Source organism: Lolium rigidum, chromosome 2, assembly GCF_022539505.1.
Source record: "Lolium rigidum isolate FL_2022 chromosome 2, APGP_CSIRO_Lrig_0.1, whole genome shotgun sequence".
NCBI classification, from domain to species: domain Eukaryota; kingdom Viridiplantae; phylum Streptophyta; class Magnoliopsida; order Poales; family Poaceae; genus Lolium; species Lolium rigidum.
In genome coordinates this window covers 217,363,291-217,382,211 of record NC_061509.1, presented here as the reverse complement: position 1 = coordinate 217,382,211, position 18,921 = coordinate 217,363,291, and the positions used below count along the sequence as shown (strand labels likewise).

The following is an 18,921-nucleotide window of genomic DNA, read 5'->3' as shown; positions in this document are numbered from 1 at the left end:
TACAACCCGCTCGGTACACCGGTCATAGCATACTCCATCAGTGCATGGAGTAGGCACCTTCACTCGAGGGCTCTAAATCATGGCCGGCAGGCGGCAGCTCCTCTTCTCACCACTCTTTTTCTTTTTTCAGGCGTCTTGTCGAGGTCACGCCCGTGCCACCATGATCGTCGGCCAATGCAGATGTAGCGGCCGATGTAGGGGTCATAGAAATGGCCAACTCAACCTCATGTTCATGCTAGAAGAGGGAGAGCTTGAGTTGGTTGTTCGCCGCCCAGTTTGTGACCGCCCACTGCGCCTTGACAAATGGGCCCAGCGGCGCTCGATGTACACGCGAAGATCAACCCCCTTTAGGATAGTGGGAACCATGTAGCCAACGTTCAAGGGTTGCAGAAGCGGCAAGAAGATGAACTGAAATGACGATGGTTTATAAAAGCCAGGAGGACAGCGCACACATTAACTTCAATAGGAAGCTCTGTCGTCGTCGTGTGGAGTGTGACCGGTGTCGGTATGTGTCCACCTACGGAACTGGTTCCTCCATTAACACCGTGAAACCAACCTCCAATCGGTCATAAGACTGTCAGTCTATGTCTTGCTAGGCCATCCTCACCATCAAATCCTTTGTGACGCGAAGTGCTATCGCCCATGGTCCGGCCCTTTTGGGTAGGGGCCGGCACGAGCATGACCCAATATTGTGGGCTCGGAAAAAAAGCTGGTGAAATATAAGGATTGCCGGTGTGAACCTATTATATGACCGGCATATATCAAAGGTAGATTCCATGGTGTGTTTGCATGCTGCCTTGTGGCTGCATTGGCAGCACACGAGTCTGTACCTTTTTTTTTTTTTTTTTGAGATGACGAGTCTGTACCTTGGGTGGTCTGAAAACTAGCATTACAAGCAGCATATGCAATGTGCTATTGTTGCTTGACAGTTTTCAAACAGCAGGTTCCGCGCTCGCCCCGCAGTTTCTGGGTCAACGAACATTCCAGGCCCCGGATGAGGTGCTCGGAGTTTACAGGAAGTCACGTTCTAACAAAATTTATAGCAGAGCGCGGTTTCGCTGCTGACGCTGTATCCACGCACCGTGACGCGCGCTATCCGGGCACATGTAGATGTATGCCATGGACAGAGAAGTCAGCTCCAGATGTATTATGATTTCTGATAGGGACTGAAGATCTCCCGGCCGGGATAAGCCGCGATTGTTTACTCGATCGGGTCTGACGCCACGCGCCGCACAAACCCAAGGAATTGTAGACGGCGGCGGGATTCGATCTTCAGGAGTTAACAACTGGATATGTAGCGCTGTGAGATCGAGCCGACGATCGCGCAGGAGTTTCTCCGAACCCAGCAAGGTTTGTTTAATCTGTAATGAACAAATTGTTCTTACACCTGTCCGTCATTAGATCAGAGACTGACATTTGATAACATATGCAGGGGACGTACTAGTGCTACAAGAGAAATTAACTTGCCAAGTTTGTTTGTTAATTGTTCCCCACATCTACATGTCAAACTTGCATGCTTGGCAGTGGATACTTCGCACAGCGTTTCTGCAAGAACAAATGTCGTCAGTAAACATTCTCAGCCTAGTTCATACTACTACAAACAAGCCACAAATGTCGTCAGTAAACATTCGCAGCCTAGTTCATACTACTACAAACAAGCCACAAATGTCGTCAGTAAACATTCGCAGCCTAGTAGCGAATTGCACGCGAAGCTGTGTGCTAACAGTGACGAGCAAGCTAGCAGAGCCTAGTAGTTCATACTACAACAAACAAACCACAAATGTCGTCAGTAAACATTCGCAGCCTAGTAGCGAATTGCACGCGAAGCTGCGTGCTAACATTGACGAGCAAGCTAGCAGAGCGAGCAGCGGGGGCGCGTGGCACACACAGCTGATGACCGAGGGTTTTAGACTGACAGCAAAGCCCGTACGGCGCGCGCCACAGAGGATGATGATGTGGGGGCGGGGAATGAGGGCATCGATACCTTGCTTGCGGACGGCGAGCTCCGGAAAGCAAAGGAAACAAATTTTGAATCCGAGAAGAAAAGCGATCGAGGGCGCAAAGACAGGGAGAGATGCTTCGGCTCTGCTACCCCTGTCTCTTCTTTGCAATCACATGCCTTTCAGCCCCCCGAAAAAACATGCTTTCGAGCCACCCCAGAAAAATTCCGGCCATACGGTACAACTACCAGGAATCTGTATCATGCTACTATACGAATTTTTTTACTGCCAACGTTTCCTTGATCGGTTTTCTGGGTGTTTCCATATTATGGACCCTTTTGTTTTCAGGGAAACAACTGATTACTTTTTACAGAAAATCAATTTATTTATTCGTAGTCCTCATCAAACAGTATAAAAAAATTAAAATAGGTACTTGTACCACCTAGCAACGGCTACAGGCACTCGAGCGACCGAAGGCATGTCACCATCCTCACAACTCCCTCGCTAGAGCCAGACAAATCTTGTCATTGTAGAGTTTATATTGTAGTAAATATACGGAAAGTCGTCGTACTAAGCCTTCCAAAGACCAATACACAAGAGCAACAATCGTTGCCTATAAAGAAAAGAATAGATTAAAAAGGACACCGACCAAAACTAGCGAGATCCACCGGAGACACCTCCACACGTCCTCAGAATTCGATATGAAAACTTATTACACGTTAGACGCAACACAGGGATGTGAGATAGTGGAGAGAACTTTATTCCGCCTTCTGATAATCGCTGCCGTATCTTTATAATTAGAACACAAACCCTATCCAAACTGAAAAATTGTATGAAATCCGACGGATCAACTAACCAAACTTGCTATAGTGAATCCGTTCTGAACAGATAATCCGCAAGGCTATTTGCTTCCCTATTAAGCGCCGGGAATGGATCAGAGAATGCAACAGATATCGTTTTGCTGCTTACTCAGAAGATTCCTCCACTGGTCTTGCCGTCTTAGAATGAACACCTGCCTTTAACTTTTTCCACTTCTGTAAACTATGAGACATCTGGTCGTTCTGTACACTTTCTTTCGCAACATGTTCGGTTACTTTTAACAGCACCACCTAGTTATTTTTTAGATAATGACACCACCAGCCAGTTGGTTACAAAACAAATCAAAGTGTGAGAAAAAAGATGAGAGAACTCATCGCCATCTTTTCAACAGTGCACCTTTCAAAGAATTCTTTTGTACGTGGTATTTTAGTAGTAAGAGGCTGCGGCAAATGAAAAATTACAACGCAGAGGAAGAAAAAAAGGGAAGAGATTCGATCGGGTCAACAAGAACAAAACATGGGTCCCGATTGGAGTAAGCTTTCGGTTTTCTCGTGGCTTCTTTTTCACGAAGTCCGAAATATTCCACGTGGCTCCGGTGTCGTCATGGCGACGCGTTAACTGTCACCACAGTTCCTTATGTTTGTAACTCTGTAGCCTGTACATTGCCATCGTTTGATCTTTTTCGTTGAGGGCCTTGTGTTAGACTCTTAGTAGGTCATGGACTCATGATGGTAGGATTACACTAGTGGAGTACTTACTCCTAAGGCTGGAGGTGCCGATGGTCACCGTCGGCACAGTTCTGGCCGTCGGCACAGGACCAGTCTGACCGTCGGCGTAACATTTTTTTTCATTTTTTTCACTACAGACCTGTGCCGACGGTTATACCGTCGGCATAGCTTTTTTCTATTTCTCCAAGGCAGTCTTCAAAAAAGCATAACTAAATCATTCTAATTGAGAAAAATAAGTATAATATATCAAATTTTGCAGAAAAACAAGATCTATCATAGAAAAATATCAAAAATGGAATATTTCAAATACCTAAACAAATCTTCTTAGAAATGAGATATAATGTTCGAGGTTTCATGGCTTTCACACACGCAAAAAATGAAAAAATGGTCGCCAGTGGATCAGATACTAAAATACGCCCCATGTAGCTTCTTCACAAATAAAAGCCGTTTGAGAACGCTAAAAATGAAAAGATGGTCGCCCGTGGGTCGGATTAGAATTCCGAACCCGGGGTCTTGCTTCCATCCTAGGGCCCACACACGTGCCAAATATGACCTCGTTTCGGCAAACTATGTCATACCGAGGCCGTTTCCCATCTCATTTCCCCTAAAATCCATAGAACTCCGGACGTGATAGCCCTTTTCGTGAAGCGTTTTTCAAAATAATTACCGTATCCCAGTTTTGACAAACATAATAGTTACTATGACATATAAAATGACGCCGCGCGACTCCATAAGATTTTTTGACTTCTTTTAAATTGCCATTTGGCCAAAACAGGGCCACCGGTACATGCGGTATCGCCGTACTGGGTGTGCGGGTGCATGCATTCGCGAACAAACTAAACGGACAAAAAATTCGCACATATAATGATGCTTCGTAGAACTAAAAACATTTTTTCCGGAATTTCTGGAGCGATGGATACTTGACCCCTAGTTCAAATGCGGTCAGTTTCCAGCGGATTCGGCAGGACACCGCCGGAAGCCGCATGAGTTCCCAAAAAGCTAACACGTGCACGTGTCATGTGATAGGTGGTGTGTAGGTGGTCTACTATCATCACACGGAGGTTTCACGTCATACTAAAATGGGCCTCATGTAGCTGCTTCACAAATAAAAACCGTTTGGGCACGCTAAAAATGAAAAGATGGTCGTCCGTGGGTCGGATTTGAAATCCGCGTCCGGGGTCTTGCTTCCCATCCTAGAGCCCACATACGTGCCAAATATGACCTCATTTCGGTAAATTATGCCATGCCGAGGCCATTTCCCACCTCATTTCCGATAAAGTCAATCAGATTTAAACTAGAGGTACTTGATCTAATGCTCATGATTTTTGGGAAATTAACTTTGTAGGTTCAAAATATGATATGGATGTCATATTTGTATTCCTCTCATTTTTCTGATCAATTTAGACATATTATTTGCCAAATTCGCATTTACTGATATTAATTATTCCATATTAAATAAAAAAGATAAAAAATAAAATTATTTAATTGTTTTTCAAATTCTATATTGTTATTATTTATATATATTCATTGTTGTTTACTTAAGTAATTGTTTAGAATTCAAAAATATAGAGGTGTGGCATCACGGTCAAAGGGTTAATATGATTGATATGGTAGTATTAACAACAAGGTGTCATTTCTTTCATGGAAGCTCATCCGAAGAGAACCAAGAAGTTAAGTGTGCTGGGGCGGGAGTAGTGTGAGGATGGGTGACCAACTGGGAAGTTTGACTACAAGTGTAATTTGACATAAGATTAGGTGTACTAAGTGTGATTGTGAAAGATTAACAAGTAAAAAATAATAAGAAGAAAATTGGAAAAAAATAAAAAAAAGTTCAAAAAACATAATTTGAATATTTTTCAAAAATAAATTTAATTTTGTTAAAATACTATGCCGACGGCCAGTCTGCGCCGACGGTGATCGGGTAGTCCCCGACCAGAACTATGCCGACGACGCTATGCCGACGGTCACCGTCGGCACAGCCTGTGCCGACGGCCTTCCTTGCTGTGCCGACGGCCGCTGACTGCATCTCTCCCGTAGTGTATCATAGCTAGTATCATGCACATTGGTCTCACAAAAATGCTTATGTGGCAGCTAATTAAGAAGGAGAGAGGAGATTAGAGTAACATAGGTAGATACCGTATCATAGCGCAAATAACGAGAAAAGTTAATGCTAAATAAATCTTGTACGTAAATTTGCATTGAGATTCTAAAAAATAATAAATATAGCATAACTATGATACTACTCTATGATACTACCCACTATAGAGATAGTATCATATAGTAGTATCATATGCATGATACTACTACATGATACTTACCACTATGACCAGCCTAAAGCCTGAAGTGTATACTTCCTCCGTTTCAATGAACAAGATGTGCATGCTTATCAAAAATTGTTTTTGACGAAGTATTAATCTTATATAAGAAATATTTGATATGAAATTGGTATCACTAGAAAGTGTTTTTTAATACGAATCTATCGATACCAATTGTGTATTATATAATTACATAAGATATTATTACTTAAATATTTGGTCAAAATTCATCTTGAAATAGACGTGTGTCTTATTTGTAGGAACGGAGGTAGTATTATACTAGCGTACATAAATAAATTATTCTGGTAATTTATTGGACACTAATACAAGGGTTGACTTCAAATAGTCCCTTGTTGACTACAAAGTGTACGGGCTCCTCCCCCTCGTGTCCCCTCACGTCGCCCCTCCAGGCGACCGGGGGGAGAAACCCTAGTCCCCGCCGCCAGACTCCTCCCCTCTCCTGCTGTTTCTCGCCACCCCAGAGGCGGATGCTAGACAAGTCCGAGCAGCGCCGCGCCGGTGAAGAGGGTAGCGGGGATCTCGCGCCTCTCGGCCCTTCTTGGGAAGCAGGAAGGGATATGTCCCCATTCGCCCGACGACGTCGCCATTGTAGCTCGCTGCCCCGCAGTGGTAATGGCCCGGGCTCTCTTCCCGCTTCCACCTTGCACATCTCCCAATGTGCTATCGGAGGGCTGGGTCGTTCTGGTCGGACGTGGCTGCAACGACCAGATCTGGCCGAGCAGTGGCTTTGGTCAATTTGGTGCCCTTCCTCCGGTGGTTGGCGATCCTGTAGTCTGGTGGTGTTGTGGATCAGTGTGTGTGACACTATTCTAGTCTTCTAGACGAGGGCAGCGTTTGCTGGTGCTTGTCGGCTACCTGTCGCGGTCATGTTGGCGAGGTCGTGCTAACGAATGTAGCACCCGTCTCTCGTTGTCGCCTCATCATGCTCTTGGCGAGGCGGTGTGCTTTTTCCGCGGATGGTTAATCTTCTTCCACCCAGATCTAGTGTCAGAGGCACACTTTGATCTTGGCTGGACTAGGCCGAACGACATGAATAGGCTAGTGCACGATCAAGTAGTAGTGGTCGTCTTGATCTGTATGTGTGGGGGGTGCCGGCGATGAGCTCGACGCGGGTGTTCGAGGTCTTGGTCACCTCGTCTCCTTGGGTCGGCAACACTCGTTGTTGTGTTGTCCGCGGTTTTGGCTCTGCTCAATCTTCGTGGTCTCATGGGGGAGGCCGATTTCTGGATGGGACATCCAGGAAAATCATGCAAGGCCTTGGCTAGTGTTGGTGACAAAGATATCGTTTTCCGTCTTGAAGGTGTCACCAAAGTGTCCCATCTTCTGTAGCTGGATCCTGCCTCCTTGCAGAACTTGCACGCTTCTCTAGTGAGGACAAGATTCTCTTCATCGATTTTAGGCACACCATTTCACATTTTCACCTTCTTGCCGATGCTTATACACGGTGATTCTCACGGTTTAGGTGGTTACCTAGAAATCCAGTGGTGGTTGTCTAGGTCGGTGTTGTGTCATGCCACGGGCGACACCTGTGTTTTTCTTCCTAATGTCGTGGGATCAATGTGCTGTTGATGTGTTTTTAGGGGTGGTGGTCTGGCTAGGACGAAAGCTCGGCAAAAACCGTGATTTTTTCCCAAGCTTAGGTGTACCCAAAGGCTTTAGGTTTAGTCTAAATTTCCTTTTTAAAACCGACTAGAAGCTCAAAGTAGCCTCTGGAAGAATGATGAGGTTTTTAACAATGGCATGCACTCCAACTGCAACTCGGCGAACTGACAACTACCCCGGCCAGCAAATGGCAAATTGACTGCCACAACTGTACGTGCACCAACGCCGTAATTCTCTCCTCGGAAACACGCGCAGCTCAGCTAGCTAGCGACGCCGTGAACTGGACCACCCACCGATCGGGAAGTTGACGGGGATACGTGAAGGCCGCCGAGCCGACCGACACGCGCACACGCCGCGGGATGCGAGCCGCACCCCACCACCACCAGTGGGGAAGAGGGCCGTCTTCCCCTACGCCATGTCTCCACACACAGACTCGACGCATGCCCCGACACCGTGGGCCTCCCCCTGCCCCGCCACCACCGATCGAGCTCCTGCCGCCCGGCAAATAGACGGCCGGGGTGAGCCATAGCCTACTTGCTTCAGCTCTCTCTCTCTCTCTCTCTCCTAGCTTGGGGCTTTTCCCTCCCTTCTTATTCACAGCTCCCCCTCGTTCACATCTCGCACCAACTACCAGTAGCACACCACCAGCCTCTTCTCCGTAGCTTAGCTTGGCCTCTTCCATCTCCTCCTAAGCACACCCTCTCTTCCTTGTCATGTTCTGAGTCCATCTGCCTGAAGTTTGTAGTTAGCTAACCACCCTTGAATCCGTCGACAATCAACAGAACGACAACAAGGATCAGCCGCGTGCGTGTGCAGTAGGTATAGGACTGTTCAGGTAGCTAGGTTTTGTTGCTAGATCTTGAACTCGCCGGAGCACCATACATCTCGATCGCGGCCGGGCAGCAGCGGGGTTAGCGCTCTCGGTTGATCGGCAAGCAAGCGCGTACGGCCGATCGATGATGGCAGGAGCGGCTCATCCGATGCATTTCTGCATGGACTCCGACTGGCTCAAGGTATGCACTACGCTCCTAGGTGACCCATGATCGCCACAGTGACTTGGTTAATTTTGCATCTCATGCGCGCTTGCCAACAGACCCGTCGCATCAAGTAATCTCTATTGTTTTGGTCTCTTGTCTTTCCAAGCATATCGTCGTTACAAAAAAAACAGAAGTATAGCCTACTTCCTGGACGTGTTTCACACATGCGATACTTCCAGTCTACAAGCGGCTCGTTCGTGTAGAGTTGACCCTGCTAGTACATGGGAAGAAATTAACAGGCGTCTCTTAGTTTTCTGCGTCTAACTTAAAGACTGTCGTCAAGGAAAAATAGTTCTAGCTACCTAGATCTTCACCGATCTCCTCGTTTGACACTCGTACATATATGGTGGCTGTAGATCCACACCTGGGACCCTGATACTCCTACTTGGTTCAGCCGTTATATGCTGAAATTGAAAAGATTTTCTGCAGTTGATCATCCTATGCACACAAACGCGTTCAACTTCTAGTTATCAGTTGATACTCTAGCTAGCTAGCTAGTACCACATGTAGTTTTCGTTGGTTCACTTCTACTTCTCTGTTTAGTTCATGCTGTTATTTAACGATGATTTAGTCAAGGTTGTTTGCTCTTTTCTCCCGTTTTTATGTTTGCTTTAGTTTTTATCTATCGTTTTTATGAGTACTAGTAATTGGCTACCACTTCAACGAGACGCACATGGTCCCTGTTTGGAATTTACCATCTACATAAGCTGACCTAATTTACTGTACGTAGGAGAGATGCATATGAAACCTGTTCCATGTTGCACCGGATACATGTAAACACATCAGCCGTCTGTTTCTCTTTTGGACCATGCATAGATAGAGGCTTCTGGTCAGTAGTGCAAATCACTAATTCAAGAGTACGTGTTTGTGAAACACTTTGTCTTCGTCTTTGTGGCACAAAGAAGCTCTAGAAGGAAAACTAGAAAAAGATGAAACAAAAGCGAGCATTCAACCAGACATTAGTGTCCATTTCAAGAAACTGTGAAAAGTGAATGCTAGCTCCCGGCTAGCTAGAGACCCACATGTATTGCAAGCAAAAGCAACGACAAGGTAAAGAGACTTAAACAAGTACAGTTTGATCATATGATCGGATCAGTTTTACTTTAACTTTTGAAGATGACATAAGTTGCCTCACTTCGAAAACATGTTGATGTGTAGAAACATCATAATTAGCAGCGGAGCTAGCTATACCACATATATCAATATAGTTGAATTAACTTTTAAATAAGGAGTTTTAACTTACTTAACTGTGAGGATATGTATACACATAGTAAAAAAAAAACGAGATCCGTGGGCACTAGCACCCATGGCATATTCTTATAGAAGAAACTAAATGAGCTACAAATTTGCGTTCGAGGAGATTCGAACCCAGGATGCGTGGTAGCCACCAACTCGAGCTAACCATCTGTCCCTCCGGTCATTCTAGGTATGTATACATAGTTGGTGTAGTGGCGGGGGTAGTCAAAATAGGATTATATAACACATTTATGCGAAAATTAATTTCTATCCCATTGAAAAATTCGGTACTACTTACAACTAAATATCGAGGGAAAAGTAGCATGCTATCATATTTAGCGCTGGCCTCCTACATATGCTATATACACTATTTAGTGTGGCTTAGTGGTGCTATAGCGCGCTTATTTTTCATTACATGAAGGAGCAAGATTGTGATCACTCTTTAAGGTAGTGCATAAACCTCAAGAAAGAGTTAAAGACCAAGTCACCAAAGACTCAAAGAGTGAAAGACTTAGTTACTAAGTACAATATATGGCCCTCAAGAAATCTACACATACACATCTGTTGTTACTTTTGCATGTGATCAAAAGCTAGCGATCAATCTGAGTATAAAAAGTACGGTACACCCCCATAGGATCAGCCCCAGATCTATACCTGAACCTCTACTTGATGCTTCCATCATGAGGACCAACGATCATAAGCTTTACCCTTTGAGAAACCCTAGCTTGGCCGGTCTGCATGCAGCTTCCAACATGCATGGGACCAAGAAGCTTTCGCACATTCCGAGGCTTCCATGAGTTCTTCTGTCAAGACGGCTGATGATTACAGAGTACAGACAGTCAGACAGATCACACTGTGACCACGTGAGAACATGTTCTGATGGTGGTGCTTTTGCTTTCAGGGCATCGTCCCCGAGGACCAGGGCGGGATGGGGTCGTCGTCGCCGTCGGAGGAGCTGATCATCGCGTGCCCGGATCAGGTGCAGGCCCAGCAGGCGGCGGCGGACCGGCGGCTGCGCCCGCAGCACGACCAGCCGCTCAAGTGCCCGCGCTGCGAATCGGCGCACACCAAGTTCTGCTACTACAACAACTACAGCCTCTCCCAGCCGCGCTACTTCTGCAAGACGTGCCGCCGCTACTGGACCAAGGGCGGCTCCCTCCGCAACGTCCCCGTCGGCGGAGGCTGCCGCAAGAACAAGCGCGCCAGCACCAGCAAGAAGTCCTCCGCCGCCGCCGTCACGTCGCCGATTTCGATGATGCCGCTTCATCAGTATAGCCGGCAGATGGCCGAGACTGGCCTCCACCTGTCCTTCTCCGGGATGATGCCGCCGGTCACGGCCGCCGACCCGCTAAGCAGCCTCGGCCTCCTGGACTGGAACAAGTACGACCACATCCTCTCCGGCTCCAGCGGATTTGGGAGTGCGAACTCCGAGGCGCACTTCACGGGCACGGGCATGATGGGCATGTCCTCCGGCGGCGGGGACAGCAGCGTAGCCACGGAGTACCACGCGCTGAACGCGCTCCGGTACGCTGCCGGCCTGGGCGAGCACCTGGCGCTGCCTTTTGGCAGTGCATCGCGGGCGGATCAGCGCGACGCCACCGTCGTCGAGATGAAGCCGCCGGCAGAGAGGCTGCTGTCGCTGGAGTGGTGCGGCGAGGCGAGTCGCGCGCCGCCCGAGAGCTCCATGGGATCCCTGGGCGGACTCGGCCTGTGGAGCGGCATGATCAACAGCGCCGCCCATCACCACCATGGCTCCTCAGCCGCCATCTGAACGAGGCGAAGCATCATGTTGAGTGCACGCACGACGGACGCATCTGTTAGTGGTTTGCTAATAGCATTAACGAGTACAAGGACTACGTAGAGTTCAGTGATTGCCTATTTCTTTTTTTGCTCTGTTTGTGGTTTCATCATGCATGATCTGCTGCTGTTGTTTATTTTGTTTTTTTTTGTTTTCATCGTTTGCTTGAATCGATGTTTGCATCTCTTTTGTTTCCAATGTATTGGACAATGTTCTGTGTTGCTCAATTTCACACATTGCTGTGGTTCGATCAATTAAGTTTGTGCTGTTGCTGCATGCCTAAGATTTCATTACAAAATTTGGAGTAATGATTCTGGCTGAGATGTTCACAAACACAATGCTCTAAAGGTGGATTTAGCTTCAAGCATCATCTGTACATGTAGCAGGCTGATGGCTCCAAGCACGCCTCAGGGGCGACACGCCGCTGACTTCTGGCGCCGCCATGCCGCCGAGGACCCTCGTCCGCCGGAGCCCGCGACGGCGAGATGCTGGCGCTGGAAGGCAGCCTACTTCGTGGAAGGCTCGCGGAGGTATGGATCGATTCTCCGATCGGATCATGGAATCGCGTTACTGTTGGATGACGCAGGGCTGGAAATCGAGAGGATTGTTGGAGATCGTCGAATCGTGAATGGATTGATGGTGAATTTCCCGAATCACCGGGTTCTGATCGGCCCGAGGATCGCGGAGGAACAGAGGTCTGCGCCATTGATCTCGCCGTCCTGTGCACGCGCGGGAGATTTGGCTTCTGGGCTCCAGGCCCGCCATGAAGCTATGGCGGATTTCACTGCTAGGCCTCAGCCCAACACTGTAGTTGCGAGTCCAGTCCGTGGGATATCTAATCCATCTACGGAGCGCATCTCCCACAACTATCCATCCCCGAACCCTAGATCGAGGGCGACGTGCGGCGTCGTCTTCGTCCAATCCACAGATCCTCCACGAAATCAAGCTCCATCGATCTCTCCTCCGAGATTCTGGGAAGGGGTGAGATCTGGTGATTGTAGATCCTTCGTCCAAGTGGTTACTGAGATGGATCGACGCCCGCCTCGCCGCTCTCCCCCTCGCAGGGCGATGCATGGTGGATTTCATCGTCCACCATACAACCCTCGGTTCAGATCGGCCGAGGAGAGGCGTGAAGATGAGAGAAGATGGGAAGAGGAGAGGCGCCAGGAAGCAGACAGGAGAAGGGAAGAGGAAGATAGAAGGTATGAGGCGGAGCAGAGGCGCAGATCTGAGGAGCGCCGCCGCAGTGAAGAACGAAGATCGGAGGAGGAATATCGTCGTGCGGAGACTATCCGCATCACGGAGAAGACAGACAAGGGAGCGAGCCTTGGCAGAGCGCCAAAGGAAGGAAGACATGGCGGCGACGAGCAACCGTGATCGATGGGCTCATCGTCAAGAGATGACTGGTGCGCGAGTGGACTCGTCCGTGAACTCCTTCGCTACAGCACCCTCATCAGCTCCTGTGAATCAAAATACAGTGGTGAGTTCAGTTAACCCTGCTAGAAATTCCGATCCGCTTGAGTCAAATGCAGTTAGATCAGCCAATACAGCTTCCATTGTTCCGTTAGCCAGCACGGCTCCGATGGGGTCCTGTGTACCGCCGTTGGCTGCTGTTGCTAGTAGAGAGGCCCCCTTGAGCTCTTTACCTTTCCAGAATGCTAGGAATGAGGACGTGCTGGGATGTTTGAACTGTGGGAAGAATCATCATATTAGTATTTGTCAGGAGAGGGATCCTTGGGAATATCGTGCACCATACTATGGAAGTCCTGACTTTGGTCAAGGTTTTTACATGATTCCTGCAGTAGAAGCTGAAGTGCAGTCATTAGAACTTCTGAATTATGCCCAGATAACTGTTGTGCGAGGTGATGTTACTTTTAGAGATATGGAGCATGAATTCCAGGTCTGGTCAGATACGATGGGGTACAAATGGCGTTTCTATGTTAAAGTGGCGGCTGAGAATCAGTTTGTGACCAGATTTCCTAATGCCAAATGTATTGAAGAGCTCTCACACTTTGGGAAATTCTTTATGAAGACAGTACCTGATGCTATTATCAAAATTGAAAAATGGGCGGGTGACATTGAACCTTTTGCTGTCATGGAGGAAACTTGGTTCAGAGTGAAGGGAATTCCTATGAGATACCGAAATAAATCTACAGTGTACTATGTTGCAAGTATGGCTGGTGTACCCTTGGCTCTTGATATGAATTTTCCGAGAAATTTTGCTTATGTAAGGGTAAAGATTGGGTGTCGGGACCCTGCTTTGGTCCCTAGCTCAAGAATTGGCACCATAAAAAAGAGTTCTATGAATTTCAATTCACCAGAGAAGTCATTGATCCTTCCTCTACACCTGCTAATTATTATGCTGCAGCTGTGGAAAATGCTGATGGTGGTACACAGCAGAGCTCACCAAAAAGGCAGAGGACTGGAAGAGAGGAAGAGAGGAATGCTGCAGAGGACAATGGGAATGTGAATATAAATGCTACTGGTGGAGGGAGCTCCCAGACAAATCAGCAGAGAGCTAGTAACACTGAGTCTGAGAAGGGGAAAAAAGTTGTAGTCAGTTCCTCAAGTATTTCTGATGAGTTGTCTGAATCCTTTGCTACAAAAGTTAACAGAGCAATGGGACTTACATCTGTTAGCGCTGAGGGTAATGCTACATCTTCCTCTGCTGATGGTAACAGAGAATCAAATTCATCTGCTATTCCACCACTCCAGGAGGTTCATAGGGATGTTGTTACTGCCCTTGCTCAGGAAATACCTGCAGATATGTCTGAGATACCTGTGCCAGAGAACAATGAATCCTTCAGAAAATTTCTTGGTACTCTGACCAAGAATGGTAGTGACAAGGTCTTTATGCACCAGAAGACATATCAAAATGTGATGGAACCAATCATTGAGGACCAAGAAATGCATGTGCCAGAGCAGCAAGATGGTGTGAATGATAATCTGGATATGGTGGATTATGGCAGCAGTGGAGAAGAAGATAGTGAACAAGGTGATGAAGAAGAAGGAGAGTTTGTACAGGGTGTCATCATGGGTTTAGCTGCTCCTTCCCTTGAGCATGAAAGAACTGCTGTGGTCATTCCTATGGATGGACCTCAACCTGAAAATGAACTGTTACAAGATGAAATGCAGGAAAGCCTGACACATGAGGAAAATCTGGCTATAAATACAAGGAGGCAAGATGGGAGAGATAGAACAAGGGTGCAGGAGGAACAACCTACCAGAGCCAGTTCAAGAATTGCAGGACATCCCACCACAAACAGAAGGACTGATGATGGGACAAGACAGCATAATCAGGCAGGATCCATCCCAGGTACAAATCTTAACTCAGTAAACTCCTTTGCTGTTTTAGATGATAATGATATTTGTGCTAGAGCTTTAGAAATGGGGGTTGCTCCTGGTTCCTTTGATCTGGAAAAAATTAATCATATCAAAGCTCTAGAAATAGCTAGACACAATCTGGCTGACAAAAAAAGTAAGAATGTAAATGTTCAAGAAACTGAAACTGTTTCTGCTGGTGAACATACTTTGCTTCTGGGATTTGGTGAGGAAGAGATGGATGATGAGGAAGGTTATACTCCTTTTATATCAAAGAAAAATAGAAAAAGAATGAAGTCAGCTTGTAAGATACAGAGATCCCTGGAGAAGTATAGTCAGAGAAGGATGGAGTTGGGAGCACAGTCTGGTTTATGTGCTGCCCAGGAGAAGGTCAACAATGATCACCCTGTGTGTGGCATTGTGGCTGGATCCAGGATTAGGAGGAAAAATCCCAAATATTTATGATAGGTGCCAGCTTGAACTGTAGAGGAGTGGGGAAGAAAGGTATGAGCATTTTCCTGTCAGATTTTGTCAGAGATCAGCAGCTTGATTTCATTGGTTTACAGGAGACCATTAAGAAAAATTATAGCCCTTCCTTTTTTAGGAAAATTGATCCTGGGAATCAATTTTCCTGGAAATGGATTCCTTCTATTGGAAGGACTGGAGGTATTCTGGGTGATTTCAGGAATTCCAGGTTTGATATTATTGATACTGTGATGGGAAGATTTTATATTTGTGTGACTCTACAAGATCTGAAGCTGCAGAAGTTGTGGAAGTTGGTGTTGGTTTATGGTGCAGCACAAGATACTGACAAGGAAGATTTTTTAGTGGAGCTTGGGGAAGTATGCTGTAATCAAAATTTGCCTATGTTAATAGGGGGGGATTTCAATATTTTGAGATTTCCTTCTGACAAGAACAAGGCTATGAGAAAGAACAAATGGTCTGATTTGTTTAATGCTATTATCAATACATATGAGCTTAGGGAGATTGAGATGTCTGGTGGTCAATTTACTTGGTCAAATAATCAAGCTATTCCTACCCTGGAGAAATTAGACAGATTTCTGATGACTACTGATTGGGAAAAAATGTTTCCTCCGGTAACTGTTCATAAAATCTCCAGAGAAGTATCTGATCATAATCCCATTATACTGGATACTTTGGAAGACAGAGAACAGGGTAGTAGAAATTTTAAGTTTGAAAAAAGCTGGCTCAAAGAGGATGGTTTCTTGGAAAAGGTTGGTGAAATCTGGAGACAATCTGTACATGCAAAAAATTCCCTGGAGGTTGTACAAATCAAACTGAAAAAAGTGAAACAATACCTCAAAGGTTGGGGAGTAAATATCAGAGGAAAAGATAAGAAGAGAAAGCAAGACTTGCACATGGAACTGGATATACTGGAAGATCTGGAAGAGAAAGGGTGTATTTCCAGTCTTCAGGCTTGCAGAAAATCCCAGATTCAGGTAGAGCTTTTGTCTCTTCTGGAAAAAGAAGAAGCTTTCTGGCAACAAAGATCTAGGGAGAAGTGGTTGTTGCAAGGTGATAATAATACTAGCTTTTTTCATAGAGTTGCTAATGGGAGGAAAAGAAAAAGAACTATGTTCTCCCTGAAAGATGGAGACAAAATTATTCAGGGGACTTCTGCCCTGATGGAACATGCTACTGATTTCTATAAGCAATTGTTTGGTCCTGTTATAGATTCTGGTGTAAGATTGGATGACAGTATCTGGGATGAGAGTGAGAAGTTGAATGAAAATGACAGAAATATTCTGGATACTCCTTTTACTGAGGAAGAGATTTACCATGCAATAAGTCAGATGGAGAAGAACAAAGCAGCTGGTCCTGATGGTATTCCAATAGAATTCTACCAACATTGCTGGAATGTGGTGAAGGATGATATGATGAGAATGTTCAATGATTTCCATAATCATCATATCAACCTGGAGAGAATTAATTATGGTATTATCACACTTATCCCAAAAAGTGATGATGCTGAAGTAATTCAGAAGTATAGACCTATATGTCTGCTGCAGGTGCTGTTTAAAATTTTCACAAAAACTATGACAATAAGGGTGGAACCTGTAATGAACAAGTTGATACATCCTTGCCAAAATGCTTTTATTAAGGGAAGATTCATTGCAGATGGAGTGATGCTTTTGCAAGAAGTTCTGAGAGAATCCAAAGCCAGGAAAAAACAAGGTGTGGTACTAAAAATAGACTTTGAAAAAGCTTATGATAAAGTCAACTGGAATTTCCTGATTGATTGCTGCAGACAAAAAGGTTTTAGTAATAAGTGGATTGTTTGGATTAAAGAGGCAGTAACTAAAGGTACTCTTAGTGTTAAGATTAATGATAAAGTGGGCCCATACTTTGGCGGTTACAAAGGTGTTAGACAGGGGGATCCTTTTGCTCCTTTCCTGTTTAACATGGCTGCCAACAGTTTATCAAAAATGATAATGTCTGCTCAGAATAATGGCTTGATCAGAGGGTTAGCTGATAATATAGTGGAGAATGGTGTAGCTATCCTTCAATATGCAGATGATACTATCTTGCTTTTGCAAGATGACATGGAGGGAGCAAGGAATTTAAAGTTGTTATTGTACATATTTGAGACAATGTCTGGACTGAAAATAAATTTTGAAAAAAGTGAGACAATGCTAGTAATGGAAGATACTCGAGAAACTGGAGAATTATGTGGAATTGTTTAACTGCCAGAAAGGGGATTGGCCTTTTCATTACTTAGGTACTCCAGTTTGTGCCAGAAGATTATCTGTGGCAGAAATGCATTTCATGGGGGAGAAAATGAAGAAGAGTATGGGTGGATGGATGGGTGGAGCCATGTCTATTGGAGGTAGACTAATAAAAATTGATTCCTGCCTATCCAATAGTGCTGTCTATCAAATGTCCATGAGATTGTTGCACAAGACTACTATTGAAGAAATTAAGAAACCTATTAGGGCCTTCTTCTGGGCTGGTGATGCAAATAAAAGAAAATATCACTTTGTTAAGTGGAGATGGATATGTAAGCCCAAAAGTAAAGGAGGTCTGGGGGTTAAAGACTTGCACAAATTCAATATAAGCTTGATGTGTAAATGGTGGTGGAAGCTGGAGAATGAGGAGGGACCTTGGCAGAGTTTCATGAGAAAAAAATACCTGGGTGATGCAGGGATTCAGTGGGCTAGGCACGAAACAGGGATTCTCCTTTATGGAAAGATATGTTGCATGTGAGAGATATTTATCTCTCGTGGTAGAAGGATGGCAGTAGGAAATGGCTGTAGAACCAGTTTCTGGAAGGATGCTTGGTGTGGTCATACACCTCTGATGAACAAATTCCCTGAAATATATAATATCTGCAATGAGCAAGCAATCTCTGTGGCTGATGCTGCCCAGATGGGATGGAGGCTCTCCTTCAGGAGATGGTTGTCTGAAGATTTGCAGATACAGTGGTGTGGTCTGGTGAATATTCTGAATCAGAGGGGTTTATCCGACAATGTGGATAAACCAAAGTGGAAGTGGACAAAAAATAGGCAATTTACTGTAAAAAGTGTCTATAAGCATATTTGTGGAAGTGGAATGGATAGATCCTTCAAGCATCTATGGAAGAGCAAAATTCCATTGAAAATCAAGATCTGGCTCTGGTTAATTTGGCATAATGCCATTGCCACTAAAGACAACTTGCTGAAGAGAAATTGGAAGGGTGACCCACTATGTCAATTCTGCTCCACACATGAATCTATACTACACCTGTTTTTCTCTTGTCCTGCAGCTCAATATATCTGGAGCCCGGTGGGGATGACTGTGGGTGCTCCCACTCGTCCTGGATCTTTTGCCCAATTTTTCTGGTGGATGCCACAGTATTCCAATGCGAGTCGCAACGTCCAGATTGCTGGCATTGCTGCTATCTGCTGGGCAATCTGGAAAACGCGTAACAGCTCATGCTTTGAGAGAAAACTCCTGAAAAATCCTGTTGACTTAATTTTTCTTGCAACCTCTTTCATGAAATACTGGGCAGGTGCTCACTCGGATGCTGAGGCGGCGCAACTCCAGCAGGGAGCTGATGCTCTCATTGATCTGGCGCTGGGTAATGGCGGGGGAAACAGAGACGAC

General features: G+C 45.7%; 1 protein-coding gene across 1 annotated transcript; it reads left to right on the top strand.

The window, feature by feature from the left end:
- Positions 1 to 8,381: 8,381 nt before the first annotated feature.
- LOC124688141 (dof zinc finger protein DOF5.6) lies at positions 8,382 to 11,566 on the top strand. The gene is made up of 2 exons (XM_047221856.1): positions 8,382 to 8,438; positions 10,600 to 11,566. Exons 1-2 carry the CDS (start codon positions 8,382 to 8,384, stop codon positions 11,467 to 11,469), a joined length of 927 nt encoding a protein of 308 aa, XP_047077812.1. The 3' UTR covers positions 11,470 to 11,566.
- The last annotated feature ends 7,355 nt before the right edge of the window (positions 11,567 to 18,921 follow it).